Genomic DNA, 16,205 nt, shown 5'->3' with positions numbered 1-16,205 from the left:
TATTTTTGCCAGCCTGTTTTATCTGAGCGTTTGAACCAAATAAGTAACCCAATGCTGACGGTTTTACGGCTTTGTGGCGTATTATTATCGCAGAAATGTACTTTGATGCTCTAGTGCACATACTAGTGTGCATCTGACGTTGTGTTTGAGTAGAGGTTTTTGAACGTGCAGTCATGAAAAGACGGTTGTCGACATGAAAATAGACAGCAGAGAATTTCACAAAAACGGTGAAGGAATGATTCTGGATGATCCCAGAATTGTTTCTTCACATCCCAATGGACAACAATATCGATTTTGCTAATAATCTGTTGACAGATTTTTATATCAAAAATCTCTTAGATTTTGAGCCCTCCAATCTGCTTTTGTAATTGTACTCTGGCTGATGGATACTTTTCCAGTATCGGGTTCGAACTTGTCCGCAACTCTCTCCTCGGAGGAATCTGAAGAGACCGGCACTGTTTTGAATTTGACATCTCGGTTTGCTGGCTCTCTCCGCTCTTTGTCACCGGTAGTCATTAATTACCATGAGTTATTTTACTTGCAGTAGTTAATCAATGGAAGGACTAATGTTGTCCATTTGGATCTATCGGGCTAGCCTAGTTAGGCAGGACCTGGTTACGGCTCGGCCTAACATGCTCATTAAGTTTTGCGAGCCATGTCGTGTCGAGCTGACTCGGGCACAGTTGTGGCACGGCAGCACGGTGTGGCCCGGCGTGGCACGGAGGCTCGACAGTGCATGTCCGACACGTAGGGCATGGGGGAGCACGGTGGAGGCACGGGCATGAATAATGGCTGAAAATAGAAAATAGAAAATAAAAAATAATAGCTATAAAATTAAAAAAATAAAAAAATAAATAAAAATAAAAATGAGCTTTATTGATTAGTTGGCTCGTTAAAAACCTCTAGAAGGAAAAAAAAAGAGTACAATCTATACTCTAAAAATTACATGATTTAATTAGACACCTAGAATTTTGCTTACAATATTTAATATGTTTCCTCAAATATCCCGTTTCATTTGTAGACCTGACACATATTTCACTGCTGTATATATTACACTTAGCAAATCTTACATATTCCTCTCTAAAGACCTTGTCAAAATATTGACATACAAATGACCATGCACACGAATTCTCAGAGTCTTTGATCCATAAATGGGAAGATGGAATTGATTTGTTGAAAAGGAGAGATGGGTGGGTAGGTGGCCAATGGTATCACTTGAAGTCTATGAATTAGGATGGTAGCTGCTAGCTATTTATAGGCTAAGAGAGAGGTGAGTGGTGGCGGATCGTTTTTGAAAAAAATAAAGAAATTAAAAATAATATGGACACATAATTAATTCTAAAAATGAGATTTATTAATAGGTTGCCTCATTAAAAAAACTTCCTAGCAAAAGAAAGAAGAGTACAACCTAGCTCAAAAAATTAAAAATTACACGTTTTCATCAACATCTAGATACAAATTTTTGAATGAATCTTCAAGCTTAGTGTTCTCTGTTATGTGTTGCATTCGTGTTTTAGCTTGTTTCCAATCTTTTACGAGGGTGAGTATTTTCACTATCTCATTTATGAGACTTATTCTTATCTATTTGATTATCCTTCTAGTAAGATTGAAGGCAGCCTCTGAAGAAACTGTATATTAAGACCATTAACAAATCTCGTGCTAACAGTGAAAGCACTGGATAATTCGTCTTGTGCTCATGCCACCATTGTAGTATGTTGAAATTTTCTTGTTCATGGCTGATAACGTCACTGTCGATGAAGATTGTTGTCATGTCCCAAAATGCTAATCACGTGATAACTTGAGTTTAAACATCATAACTTGAGTTTAAGACTGAAGGCATTCATAATCATCATAGCATTATGTCTATGCGTATTCGTTTGATAACTTAAGTTTAAACATGTTTCAAAAGTACTTGGAGGTAGTTTAAAGCACTTTAGGAAAACCCTAAATGCCTTGGAGATGAAAAAGAATAGAAACATGGGAAAATTAGGAAATTTCAGCAAAAGGCCATTCTCACGGTCTGACCGGGATTCCCCGTGGTTTGACCACCAAGGGGCAGCCACGTAGGCTTGCCACGTGGGCTTCTCGCGGTCTGATCGCCACAGCATAGAGGCTCCACTAAAGCAAGTAGACCAACTCTCACTCACTCACTCTCTCACAATCTCACTCTCACTCACTCCTTCACCCACACTAAGAGAGAGATCACCTCGACACCCACAATGATTGAATATCGACGTAGGGGACTTCCTCGAGCTCCCCGGAAGCTTCCTCGAGCTCACCCCCTTCACCCTTATCGTCAGTGAAGTTTCCACATGAATTCATCCACCTTAAGCCCCAAACCACCCTGGATCCTAATCTCTAAATCGGAGTTTCCTTAGAGTGATCCCCTCTAATAAAAAGCTTTCCTCCCCTAAGGTGAGGCATCCCCTACCAATTCTCCGTCATTCTCAAGCTCGAGTCGATCCAAGATTAACCCTAGCCTTGGGCTTATCCATGAAGTTTTCCAAGTTTGGCTCAGCGAAAGTTATCCAAACCACCCTAGAAGCACTCCACTAGTTCCATATAACATTTTGATACCCTTCCTGGTCGAAGGCCTCGTCAGAGCCTTCGCCGACGACCTCACAAAGGTGCTGCCAGCAAGATCTCACAGTCTAACTGCCGACTAGGCCGGTCTAATCACCGGTTAAGAAAATCAAAACCCCAGTCGAACCCATAGTCAGGAGTCTGACCGCTGTTGGCCGGTCTGACCGCAGAAGCTCGCTGTCTAACCGCCGGTCAGTCTGATCTGACCTCCAGAGGTCAAAACCTTTTGCACACCAGTGGTCTGACCGCCACTTCAACTTAAAACTATATGCACTTAGGTTGTCTTACCCAGGGTTTCAAACTTTGGAACCCTAATCATTTGGTGGTATTTTGCAAATGTTTTTGAAACGTGACGCTCTATTAATTTTCAAGCATGCATCATATGCACACTTTAACATCACTTGATTGTTTTTTACAATGCATTCTTGATTCGTTAGAGAGCGTTACGCTGAGAGTCCAAGCGAGTGAAGGCAACGCCAATCTACCAGAGTTCTGTGAGTGTTGCATCGGGAGTATCAGGCAACCACCAGAGCAGCAATGCAAGCATCTAAGTATACTCAACCTATTACTTTGGATCTCATATTGTATAACTTGATAAATTACGCTTTATGTATGTTTGTATTGTTGGGTTTTGATGGGTAGAAGCTATGTTTATTAGATGGTTCTATAAAAAATATTCTCAATACATGTCTCATTGTAAAGAAGTGAGCTAGATATCTCAATTAAATCATCACAAGAAGTGGAAGCATCTACCTTATGATTGAAATTAAATAAAGAGGTAGATTGCTTTAAAGGAACCTTAGGTTGAGATCCAATGCCCTCAAATTTTTCCTTAAACTCTTCATGCTCTTTATTTAGAAATTCAAATTTTCTCAATAATTGTTTATAATTAGACACAAAAGTAGCATGAATTTCATTAAGGGCATTGAACTTCTTTAGTACTTTAGATTATTTCTTTAAGACCCTTTATTGCTCATTGATCAAATCAAGGAGTTCTTCTTGGGAGGGTGAATTCTCATCGAATTTATCATCACTTACATCGCTTTTGATACCTTTGGCCATAAGGTCCTTGTGTAATGATGACTTGTATGATAACGACATTGAGGAAGAGCTTCTCTTAGAGGAGTGGGTGATGAAGCTCTCATCACTTGAGTTTGAATCTTCATCTTTACTCACTCACACTACTACAGAAATGATTTAGTAGGACACCCCCTGTACAGATGCCTATTTGAAGCCGTCTGTGCAAAGAGTATGATAGACGGTTCCAAACTAGAACTGTCTGAAAAATGGTGAGAAGTAGATTCCACGAAGTGAGACACTTTATTACAGACAGTTCTAATTTACGAACCTTCCATACTAGTAATATAGACAGTTCCCAAATGAGGCCGTCTATACAAATGACACGGTACATGCGATTCTAATTTAGGAACCGTCTCAACTAGAGTGTCCCGCTTTGCACTTGCGCTTTAGCAAGCGTAGCCTCCACGCGTTCACTACTGTACGTCCCAGAACCTTCTCCAAACCGCTCCCCTCTCTAGTGAAAGCGAACTCCACCACGTCTCCTAGCTAGATATAGAGCGCCCCTCAGATCCGGCCCTCTCCCTCCCCATCTCTGGCGGCCTCACTGTCGGGAGGGAGTGGGGCCAACCCCCTGGCTCCGTTTCTTCATCAAACAAGATCCTCCCCAACCATCATCATCGGCCTGAATCAGAGCATCACCGCCGGTGATGAGCCACGAAATCCTCCTTGCGTCGCCCCACGTCCAGGTCCAAATCCGCCGCAACGACATCTATGCGTGCCACGGGGCCACCTAGCTCTCAGTGCCACTCTCCGAGGTGCGAGTCATCGGCAGGTGGGTGTGGAGTCACCCCTCGGCTGCAGTGGCGGTGGCTCCACGACATGGTGTCGGAGTGTGAGAATCATCGTTAAGTTCCTGGATTAGGCTTGACTCCTAGGCTCGTTGGGTTCATTTTCAATGCTTGAGCATTCTGTCAAACAGTTAGGGAGCAGCTCTGAATGGGCTCCTAGGTTCTTGGGGAGCAGCCTTCTTTAGTAAATTTTGTTGCTTTGTAGGACCATCAGCTGCGGACTGTGTTTGCTCATCTTGTAGCTTGCACTAATTTCTTGGGGGCATTTTGTTGAGCTATGTGATATGATGTTATAGATGAACGTGGATTTTCTTTCTAGTTTGCTTGCATCGATAGCTCTTTGTCGAGGGGGGCACATTGATTCTTGGGGTCTGAAAGCTGATTTGGAATTTGATTGTTTTAGACTGAAATATTGATGCTCTCATTGTCTTTAGATACACAACTAGCCCTACTAAATGGTTCTCTCTGCTTTCTTCTAATGAATATCGTTGGGTGTAGGGTCGGGATCAAAATGCTCACGATAGAGGTGCTCCTGAAGTTGATACCCAAAAGGTGGAACTAGAGAGCAGCAAGCTCTCAGATTTGGATCCAGAGACCAGACAAAGTGTGGAGAAGATGATGGTAAGATGTGCAAAAATGATCTAGTAACCTGTAACATTTATCTTCAAGCAGGCGTCCATAAAAGCAAGGGTGGAAATTGAGATTTCAGAAGACTCACAGTTTGTGTGTTTCGACTTCAATTAGTATGTCTTTGTTTGCTACTAAAATTTTGCCTTCAAAATCGATGCTCCCTACAAATTAGTACATGTCTTGCTCCTAACCAAATGTTTGATGACTCCCTTTTTCAGCATACCTCTGGCGCCACAGAGCACAAGGGAGGCCCGTGGATGGTTCTGCACCCTCAGTTTGGTGAATCTGTTCACTGAAGTAGGGAATCAATGCGACCGTATAGTCTTTTATCTCTGCAGTTCATGCATGTATAGTCTTTAATGAGTTTGCAATATACTTTTCCAGATTCCTTCTCAATTTTGGTATGTTTGGCTGCTACTAGTTTTATATGTTAATTGTAAACATACAATTGATCTCGGGTGGTATGTTCTTTTGATGTTAGTAATTCATTTCTGTTGTCTGATCAAAGTTCGCTGATCTATGTGTTCTACAGAAGTTCATGCATGTATAGTGTTCAGTCAATTATCAAAGTATGGGTCACAATTTTATTTTTTTGGTATTTTTATCCCAGTACAGACGGTTACAAATTACAACAGTCTATACTAATCATTTGTACAGATGGTTCTAAAATATTAGAACAGTCTATACAGATGATTAGTACAGATGGTTTTAATCACGAGTCGTCTGTACAAACCATTTGTACAAATGATTCAAAAACCATATGTACAAATCTGATTTATACAGACTCTTCCACATACGGTTTCAAAAAGCGTCCTACACAGGGTTTTTGAACTGTCTGTACAAATCTTTTCTCTAGTAGTGCCATCTTCTTATGCTTGCAAATGCTTTGCCTCTTCCCGTTGTCTCCCTCTTATTCTTGGTCTTCTTCTCCTTCTTGATATGATCAAGTGTGTTGACCAAGTTTTTCATGGAGATCGGATGATTAATCTTGGTGTTGATCGTCTTGAGATCCTTTTCCACTTGTGAGATGAGCTTGGCGACCTTGAGATCTATCTTTTCATCACTTGAGGTGCTTTGCTCATTTTCTTTATCGCTCTTTTCATCTTCATCACCATCATCTTCACCTGAGTTTGACTCTTACTCTTGCCTCCTCATCTTCACCTTCATGAGTGGGCAATGATCTTGCTTGCTTGTGAGGGCAAAGTTCTTGGCGCTGGATGAGGAAGAAGTTTCAACCTCCATGTTCATGGTAATCTCATGTGTGGTGATCTTACCGAGTACTTGGCTTGGAGTCATCTTTTTGATGTAGTTGTTGACATAGATGATGGAGACTATTAACTTGTACTTTGGAAGAAGAGCTTGAAGTATTCTTCTCACCACTTGATTGTCTCCGATTAATGTGAAATCTAGCCCATTAATCTCATTGATAAGAATGTTCAAACGTGAGTACATGGCATTTACACTTTCATGGGTAAGTTGTTTAATGCTATTAAGTTGAGAAATTAACACATGATATTTCTCATTGCGAACATCCTTTGTGCCCTCATGTATTTCAATAAGATTAGTCCAAATATCATGAGCATTGGTGAGAGAATAAACTCGATTAAATGCATCAATGCTTAGAGATGATAAAAGGGTATCTCATGGTATCGATGGCATAAACGCTACCGCTAGTCCATGTTGGAGCAGCCACCTAGCTTATAGCTCCAGGACGGCATCTGGTCACGACCCTTGAGCAACTTAAGCCTCAAATAGGTTGAGTCATCAAGCCACCAAGGCAAGGCCTCACTATAAGCCTATCTTTCGGTTACTTATCATCGTCTTCACTATAGAGTTGAGCTACCAAGGCAAGGGTCTCCGTATCCTCGTACAAGAGTCTTGCTGCTGCTCTACACCAAGTTGAAGGGTTAACAAGCTTGAGCTACCAAGACCCAAGGTGTCGGCGTACCACTTGATACAAGCTAGGATCACTCCTTGATCCTCTCTCTAGGCAGCAACACCTAGCAACAACTCTCTCTAGGCCTATTAGCACTGATCACTTCCTAATCTTGTGCTTAATTACCTTGTATGATCACTTTTAGCACTTTAATGGCTTGCATGTCTTCTCAAGTGTATATGAGCTTATCTAGACTCCAGCACCCTTAAATGGCCGAGTGAAGGGGTATTTATAGCCTCAATCCCGTAAACTAGTCGTTGCTCCAACGATCACATTTTGTTGTACTCACCAAAAGGTCTAGCGTGTGCAACATTACAAGCGTTGAACCATTCGGCGTGTATTCTCTACGAACTAGCCGTTAGAACTCCACATTCTTTCTTATGAACGTCAGAAGGTCCGGCGTGATGTCCTCCTTGAATGCTGGAACATTCTACGTACATACGAAGCCAACCGAACATTTTGCAACCCTTTTGGAAAAAAAGGTCTGGCGTGTTCATTTTGTGAACTCCGAAACAGCCGACGTGTATTAGACCCCATTTGGAAGCTCTCTGAAAAACAAGCCACCAAAAAACTTCTTTTGAACGCCGAATCATCCGATGTGTTCATTTTTTGTGAACGCTGGATTATCCTCTGCTCTTCAAATTGTACACGCGAGATTATCCTCTGCTCTTTAAATTGTACACTTTGGAATATCTATCGTGTATATTTCCAGCCGACTAGCAATTCATATTTCGAGCATAACTTTCTGTTATGAACTCCGATTTTGATAATCTTGGACTATGAAAAGCTTGTGAAAAGCTCTACATAATTGTATAGAAATCCATCCTATTTGATTACATCAAAATTCATAGAACAAGTTTAATTCATTCATCTCTTTGTCCCAACTTTGGTAACTTCTCTTTTGTTGCATTTATGAGACCTACTAAAGCATATACTTCACAAAAAATATTAGTCTCATTGACTATGTTATCATTAATCATTAAAATCACATACATACCCTAAGAGGTCCATATTCACTACATTGTATATATCTATTTATTTTCTATCTCTTTGTATTTCTCTATCTAGCTCTTTGTTTAATTATATCTATGTATATGTCTCTTTGTCTCTTTCTCTTTGTTTATCTCTCTCCATCTCTATATGTCCTTCCTTTTATTTCTCTCTATTTCTCTAGCTCATCCTTTCTCTTTATGTTTATCTCTCTCAGTCTCTGTCTCTCTCTTTATTTCTCATTCTATAGATATTTCTCAATATCTCTTTGCATCTCTCCCTTTTTTATCTATGTTTCTCTATCTATATCTCATATATAGTTAAAGACAAACTTTGATTTCTTCTGTGTGTATATGCCTCTTTCTTTTGTCCTCTCTTTATTAGTTCTGGACCAATGTTAATCACAAATTTCTCTATATGTGTCATGTGAATAAGATTCAGTCTAATACATACAATGTTTTTGTTATTGCAGGTGATGAGTTTCAGACGAGTGTGAGATGATCTTGTCTGTGCTGAGATGTATTCTTATAGGTTCAAGGTAGATTTTATCATACTTGTTACACAAAAATGGTGGATCACGTTTTGAATTTTGAGAGGTTTAAGTTGCTACTATATAGTTTTGAATGTAAACTTTTTACAGTAGTTATATATTATATCTGGACCTCATTTTTTTTAGTGTATGTGCTTCATCATTTTGTCCTTTTTTATCCACTATTCAGTAATAGTGATTTGCCTCTAATTCATTTTATCATGGGTACTGATCTCATAATTAACATCGGGTATAGTTAACTTTAATTAAGTTTAGTGTATCTTTATTTATGTAATTATATGAACTATAGGATTATCTATTTAATATTTGTTACAATTTTTAGTGCAACTTTCAGTGTCTATGTTCTTTTTCATGTGAAATTCACTAATTAGGTTTGTTTGAGAGGTACGTGCATGATTTTCTACGATTTTTTGTGAATTTAGTTCATTATTCTAATGCAAGTTGATTGTTATTGGGTTTTATTTCGCTTTTGTAGTTCGAGGCTTATTGTTTGTGTGCATTATGGGCTACCTATTGTTTTTGGGCTTCGATTTGTGTTCTTTATTGAGTTTTGGGCTCACGATTTCTATTGATTGGGGTTATGGGCTTTTTTCTTATGTGCTTTTGACAGGTTGGTGGTTTTTTCTAGAATTCTGGTGGACTTGTTGCCAAAGTTATATTTTTTACAATGTGCCAAGATGTTATTATTTCAAAATTTCATAGATGCTGTGCCACAAAATCTATCCACAGATAGCTAGAGGTCCCCAACAATATATAGCAAGATCAATCAGGCGTACAAGTGAACAGGCATTGCAAATAATCTCTAGACGTAAGCGACCGACCGTATGTGTACGTGCATCGGAGTGCTACAATAAACACTAGCCATATGCAATGATCGGTGTAAGAAAGCATGCTGAGAAGGATAGTGGAGGAAGCTGATGATGCACTGGTGGGCACGAAATAGGGTGCACACAGGATCCCATCCAGTGCTCTACCCAGTATGCGGTGTCCGCACACGGGATGTCGAAAAGAATTATATGCAATGGTGTTGTAGAACATCTCTTCCTGCAGCAACAACTAGATGGCATCTATCTGTTTTTAACGTGAATTTTAAAGCGGTGGACGATACCCACTCAACACTAATCATATATGTCATGTAATGAGAATACATGATAATTCTTTATTTTAATAGAATACATTGCTTTAATATATACATTAAAAATACGTGGCAGTTATCAGGAGGAGATGTCTGCAACACATTTGCATAGAATTTATTTCCCAGGATGCCAACTCTCGGCGTCCGCAACAGCCCACCAACGTTAGCTCAATATCTCCCACAATCAATGTTCGCCACCATTAAACAAATGCACACATTAATATTAGTAAAGTAATTACATCAAAATGGTAATTAGTGAGCCACCAGAATCAATGTCGTCACTTCTGGCGACAGGAATCAGTATATAAGCGACAAAGACGAGGCCGTCGTCATCGTGCCGTAGCAATGGAGGCCGCGGCAGGGAGGACGAGGACGACGGTGTGCGTGACCGGCGCGGGAGGCTTCGTGGCCTCGTGGCTCGTCGAGCGCCTCCTCTCCGGCGGCCGCTACACGGTGCACGGCACCGTCCGCGATCCCGGTAACCTTCTTGCGATCGATCGGCGGCGAAATCAACTACTCTTCTCTGTCTCTCTCGTCCTAATCGGTGAAGTGGCGTGCGTGCGTATACGTGACGATGGCCTGTGGTGCGCAGGCGACGCCAAGAACGCGCACCTGGCGGCGATGGCCGGCGCGGCGGAGCGCCTGCGGCTGTTCGAGGCCGACCTGCTGGACTACCGCAGCGTGGCGGCGGCCGTCGCCGGCTGCGACGGCGTTTTCCACGTGGCCTGCCCCGTCCATGCATACGCCATCACCGACCCCGAGGCAACTCAACCCAGCCCACCCTTCCCTGTCGCTCGCTGCAGCAGCCCCTTTCTTGCCTCGGCTTCGCCATGCCTTCGTGCAATCTTCATCAGACGCCGTCTCCATGTGCTGTTGCAGGTTGAGCTGCTTGCCCCCGCCGTGACGGGCACGAGGAACGTCCTCAAGGCGTGCTCCGAGGCCAAGGTCAAGAGGGTCGTCGTGGTGTCGTCTCTCTCCGCTGTGATGGTGAATCTTGGCTGGCCTCTGGTCGAGGCCATGGACGAAAGTTGCTGGTCCGATGTCGAGTTATGCAGAGCCACAGAGGTGATCCCCTGTTCCTCTAAGCAGTGCAGACTGCAAAGTAGTAACCACTAACCAGTTCCATATGATTATTTTCCTTACAAATGTTACATTTAGAATTGACACAAGAAGTCGAGCCTATCTTAGTTGATTGAAAGAGTAGATATAAGTCTACATCATCTAAGTTTAAGTCCTCTTGATACGAATTCATGTGTCTGATTCTTCTTGATATAAAGTTACACAGTTCCTCTCATATCGCTTTATTTTTATTCTTACATCTAGAATTGGTACACATATTTTCCTTATAAATATTACATTAAAAACTGGCACAACGAGCCTACCTTGGTTGAAAGAGTGGATATAAACCTACATCATCTAAGTTAAGAAGTCCTCTTGATACGAAGTTATGTGTCTGTTTCTTCTTGATATAAAGTTACATAGTTTCTCTTATATCACTTTATTTTTATTCTTACATCTAGAATTGGTTTGGATAGCCAGGGAGACTCATTCTCCCTCCCAATCCAAAAGGACTGATTGATCATACGGCAAAATACAAGCAGTAGTTGACAGGGATTATTTGATAGTGATGCTGTCACAAGTGCTGCTTTTGCAAATACACCTTTTTTGGTTTTTGTAAATACAGGGTTTATTTAATTCCTTTTCTGCTCATTTTTTTTGGTTTTTGCTTGTAAATACACTCTCTGTTTTTAATTTATATATACAGTAGGATCCTGTCCGACTGGTTCGGTTTTTAAAAAAGTGCTGCTTTTGTACTGTATAAGTCAGTGACTTCAGCTTGTAAGCCATCAGCATTTTCATCCTTAATAATGTGCCTATATATTCAACTATTAACTTCACGTTTTCATACCCTTTTTTTTTCACAAAAGGGGCCCACACACCCCCAGCCACAAAGAGACATTTGTGGCTGGGGGGCGCCCTTGTGGTATGAAAACGAGAACTTGTGGTTTTTCACACCCTCTAATCTCTGTCTCCCATCTTCACTCTCCCAGAACTGGTACTGCTTTTCCAAAACACTTGCGGAGCTCGAGGCATTTGACTATGCAAAGAGAACCGGACTCGATGTGGTGTCAGTCTGTCCATCCCTGGTCATCGGACCCTTGCTACAATCCACACTGAACGCAAGCAGCTCGGTCATAGTTGATTTCCTGAAAGGTTCAGCTTTGCTGTGCTCTGGACTGAAATTTTACCCGTTTTGCAAACGTCCAAATGAGTCCTAATATGGCTGTGCTGTAATCTCTCTGCAGGTGACTGTGAGGTGAAAATGAAGCTCAGAAACTTTGTCGACGTTCGAGATGTTGCCGATGCTCTCCTTCTGGTTTATGAGACTCCGGAGGCGTCTGGACGGTACATCTGCAATTCACATCGAAGACAGGTGTCTGGTGTCATAGAGCTGCTCAAGAGCTGGTATCCGGCTTACAAATACGCCACAAAGTAAGCCTGGTCTTTTGGGGGCATGGTAAACCGGCAATGGCGTGATCGTTGTGACCTGTTGTGCATTTTGTTCAAAACCAATGGCAGGTTTGTCCAGGTGAGCGACGAGCCTGTATTCAGCTCCAAGAAGTTGGAGACGCTGGGGTGGGAAGTCAGGCCGTTTGAGGAGACCCTCAGGGACAGCGTTGGATCCTACCTGGCTGCAGGTGCCCTGGACTAAGCAAACAACGTCTGTTGGTGTAATATTTGAGAACTGAGATTTTAGAAAATGAATAAGTATTCGGCTTTTTGCATCATGAGATGCAAACAGTTAATTATTACAAAGTTATGGTATATGCAGCTAACATCGTAGGAGAGAAAAAACAAAGTAAAAAGATAAAGAATTATGAAACTTGCAATCTATAACTGCATGACCACTCATGTTTAGCGAAGAGTTCTATTGCGACCGTCTCCAATATATGACAAACCGTCAGAAACTCTTCTCTTTATTCTTCCCTGTGTAGAAACCTCCAAACTTTAGCTAGTAAGTGACTCTGAAAAGCGGCTGCATGAATGATATTTTTGTTTTTTTTTATAAAATACTATATCATTACGACAAAGCCAAATAGCCCAAAATATTATCGATATCTCAACTAAGATTCTTCTCTTTTTCTTAGCTCCTATCTCCCGTAACCAATTACCGATCATATGTGACACGTTCTTCGGTTTTTTAATCTCTAAGGCTATTATGATAATATATTAGATAGTCTTAGCTAATGAACAATCAAAGAAAGTTTTATTATGATTATAAAAGTAGCACCTTAAGGTTTTCCTTCTAGTTTTTTTTGTCAAGTTATCTTTGGTCAAAATCACCTCACGTCCTATATACCATAATAAAACTTTTATTTTTAACGAGAGCTTAAGTTGCCAAAGCCACTTGTTTAGGATGTTGATGGGTTAGTCTAGCATTTATTTATACACCGACTGGACAGTAAATTTCTCTTTTACATTCAGATCCTATTTATAAATATCTCTATCATTAGAGAGTTAGATATGAACAAGTTATAACGTCAATTATTACCATTCAATTAATTTGTTCTTAGTGATCAGTCAGCGAAAGAATAAATTAAGATATATGCTAGTCCATTGCCATCTGAATAAACAATTCTGGGGATCATCTGGAGTTGTTCGTTTGCCGTTCTCGTGAGTCGCGACAGTATCCATTGGCTGAATGATTGTGAGCGAGTTGCTGAACGGCTGAAAGCAAGGTCCAAGTGCTACAAAGAAACAGCAGCCACAAAATTCACGCAGAAACTAGATCACGCATGCAGGGAGAAAAGAGGCACACAGGAAAACCCGACCGATAAAATGGCGGCCGGCGCAGGCAAAAGATGAGGACGGCCTCACGGCCGTGTGCGTGACGGGCGCGGGAGGCTTCGTCGCCTCGTAGCTCGTGCCGCGGCGACGAAATCGTGCAAGGGGCCGCCAAGTAACATCACTGACCCGCTCTCGGTTTTTTTTTCACCCTTCTAAATATCAGATGTCTAAAATTTAGAAAATGTGCCCAAACGACAACATATTTTTGTGGCAGTTCTCATCGGGGTTGATTAGGGGAGGACTTCCTTGTCACAGAAAATTGCTCTGTAGGAGGAGACGAACGGTGAAACAGCGAAGAGACGGGGACGCCATAAGTGATGAAGGACGGTCGGTGGGCTAGGTGAGGGTGAGGCGGGGATGGCCCGGCGGAACCAAGTTAACACGGCGGCTATGGATTCCGCAACAGGACACCTTCAAAGATGGGTGGAGACCCGGGTGGGAGGCAAGGGAGCGTGGCGCTGACACATCAGAGAAGAATAGCGCACTTAAGATGCAGGTGGATAAAGATGGTGGGGCTCATATTCGTGAGCCTGAAGAAAAGCTAAATTTCAAGCCCATGGCAAATAGCAACACCTTGGTTTTTCGGGAATACACGACGGCTTGCGCGTCTTCGCTTCGTTGGAGAAGAAAATCAACGTGGACATGACATGTTGTACGTGTTCGCACGCATGCAGGCGACCCCAGGAACGCACACCTGATGGCGCATTGGCGCTGGACGGGCCGGGGAGCGGCTGCGCCCGTTCAAGGCCGACATGATGGACTACACGAGCGTGGCGGCGGCCTTGGCTGCGACGGCGACGTCCACGTCGCCAACCCCGTCTTGACTTTCAAGGCCGCCGACCCCGAGCTGGAGATCGTGGCTAGCTCCGGCGGTAGCCGGCACACGGAAGTGCTCGACCAGGGCCTGCCACGAGGCGGACGTCGGCCGCGTGGTGGTGGTGTGGTCGGTCGCCGCCGTCGCCTTGAACCCAGGTACCGACCTGGGCGAAGATTGGTGGTCGGAACTCGGAAGAGGACTTCTTTTTTATGCAATGGAAACTTGTTCATGTCTCTGCACCTTGTTACAAAATTCTAGCTTGAGGCTGAATCATCAAAAGGAAATAACAAACCACAAAAAGTTTGAGTTAATTAGTAAGCATCACATAGCCTATTAGCTTATTAGTAAATTGTTATTTATGTTTGGCCAAAAAAATAATGACGACAACTTTTAATGAGTGGCATGCCATCCGAATGTTCTCCCTTTCTTCCTCCTGCAACAAGCACCGGTGCCCAGCGGCGGATCCAGCCAGAAAAAAGAGCTTGGACGGACTTTATGAAGCGAACATAGATGGAGTAATCACAAAACTAATCTCAACATTTGTGTTCAGATTTTCATCAAGGCTCAAGCCAATGATTACTCATTCTGAATTCTGAACCGATCAAGCATTCAAGCTAATAATTTCCAATTTTCCATCAACATTAAGCTAACTTGCTAATTGTTGTTGTTGTTAGCATTGCTAGGCTTTCGTTAGAAAATAACTTGCTAATTGCTAAAGGCCTAAAATTGGAGAGTTATAGCACTGCAGATTTGTAGTTATACTCAAATTTGTAACCAGGTGAGTCCGGTATACAATTCTATCAAGGACTTCTCTGGATTCCTTTCCTCTGTCTCTAGATTTATATGCAGTATACCTGAAAGGCTAATTGCTAGTCCAAGATAGCATTGCAGACTTGCAATATACCTGAAATTGGAGAGCAGATTGCTAGTCGATCAGAGGATGCCAAATGACCAAATTGGAGAGCAGCCGAGCAGAGGCCTAAAGCTGTGCGCGGCTGCGGCCTGTGCCTAAAGCTGTGCGACAGTGCAGTCATACGTGGCGCGGCTGCGTGCCTGTCGCCCGCCGCGTCGTCGCCTCACGAGGAAGGCCGCGGTGGGTCCAAACGCTGCGGAGAGCCGGAGACCCAGCGACATAACTAGTGTTAGTGGGGAAGGCTGAGGCAAGCTCGGCACTGACAAGCACCTTCGGGAGCAACCAGACCGCCTAACCCGCCGCTGGCCACTTAGCCCTAAACAGTGTTACCTAAACACGGACACAGATATTAAAATTCGTTTTGAATTCGAATGTTCGATTCGGTAAAGAAAATTTAGACTCGTGAAATACAACTCAGAATTCGACATGAGTGTCAAAATACGACTCGTATTTAAGGTATCCGATTTGACAAAAAAATTAAATACATATATCCAGGTAACACTAGCCCTAAACCTAAGTGAAGATTGAAGAGGGAGAGCCAGAGAGCGGAGAGAACAGAGGGGATAGCCGCTAGATTGGCTTTGTGGCCTTGCAGGCATGGGCGGCCGGTGCGGGCTAGGTGCCCAGGTGGCCGACCCAACAGGCAACAAGCAAATAGTATGCAGACCCTATAGGCTGTAGTGGTGGCATGATGGTCCAACAAGGCAACAAAACAGTAAAAATGAAACAATGCTCGTCGCCTATCGCCCACCGCCTAACTTAGTTATTCTTCAACCTCTAGACAACCAGAGTACCAAACGTTGAGACCGACCGTCAAATCCATAGGGCGTCGGGGGTGGGCAAGGGTACCTAGAGCGGCCGCTTGAGCTAGTCCTAGTGGTGGATCCACCTTCTGGTGCCATAACTGGTAAGCATATATGTATATTACATGCGT

The 16,205-nt window shown here is 42.7% G+C and overlaps 1 protein-coding gene across 1 annotated transcript; it reads left to right on the top strand.

Annotated features, from left to right (window-relative positions):
- Positions 1-10,005: 10,005 nt before the first annotated feature.
- Positions 10,006-12,462, top strand: LOC133925960 (cinnamoyl-CoA reductase 1-like). Its single transcript, XM_062371694.1, has 6 exons — positions 10,006-10,170; positions 10,285-10,454; positions 10,572-10,757; positions 11,744-11,906; positions 11,999-12,185; positions 12,273-12,462. The coding sequence occupies exons 1-6, from the start codon at positions 10,038-10,040 to the stop codon at positions 12,403-12,405; spliced, it is 972 nt and encodes a 323-aa protein (XP_062227678.1). The 5' UTR covers positions 10,006-10,037; the 3' UTR covers positions 12,406-12,462.
- The last annotated feature ends 3,743 nt before the right edge of the window (positions 12,463-16,205 follow it).

This window comes from Phragmites australis, chromosome 8 (assembly GCF_958298935.1).
Source record: "Phragmites australis chromosome 8, lpPhrAust1.1, whole genome shotgun sequence".
Lineage (NCBI taxonomy): Eukaryota > Viridiplantae > Streptophyta > Magnoliopsida > Poales > Poaceae > Phragmites > Phragmites australis.
Note: the sequence above shows the minus strand (reverse complement) of the source record. Positions and strands in the feature narration are given on the sequence as shown.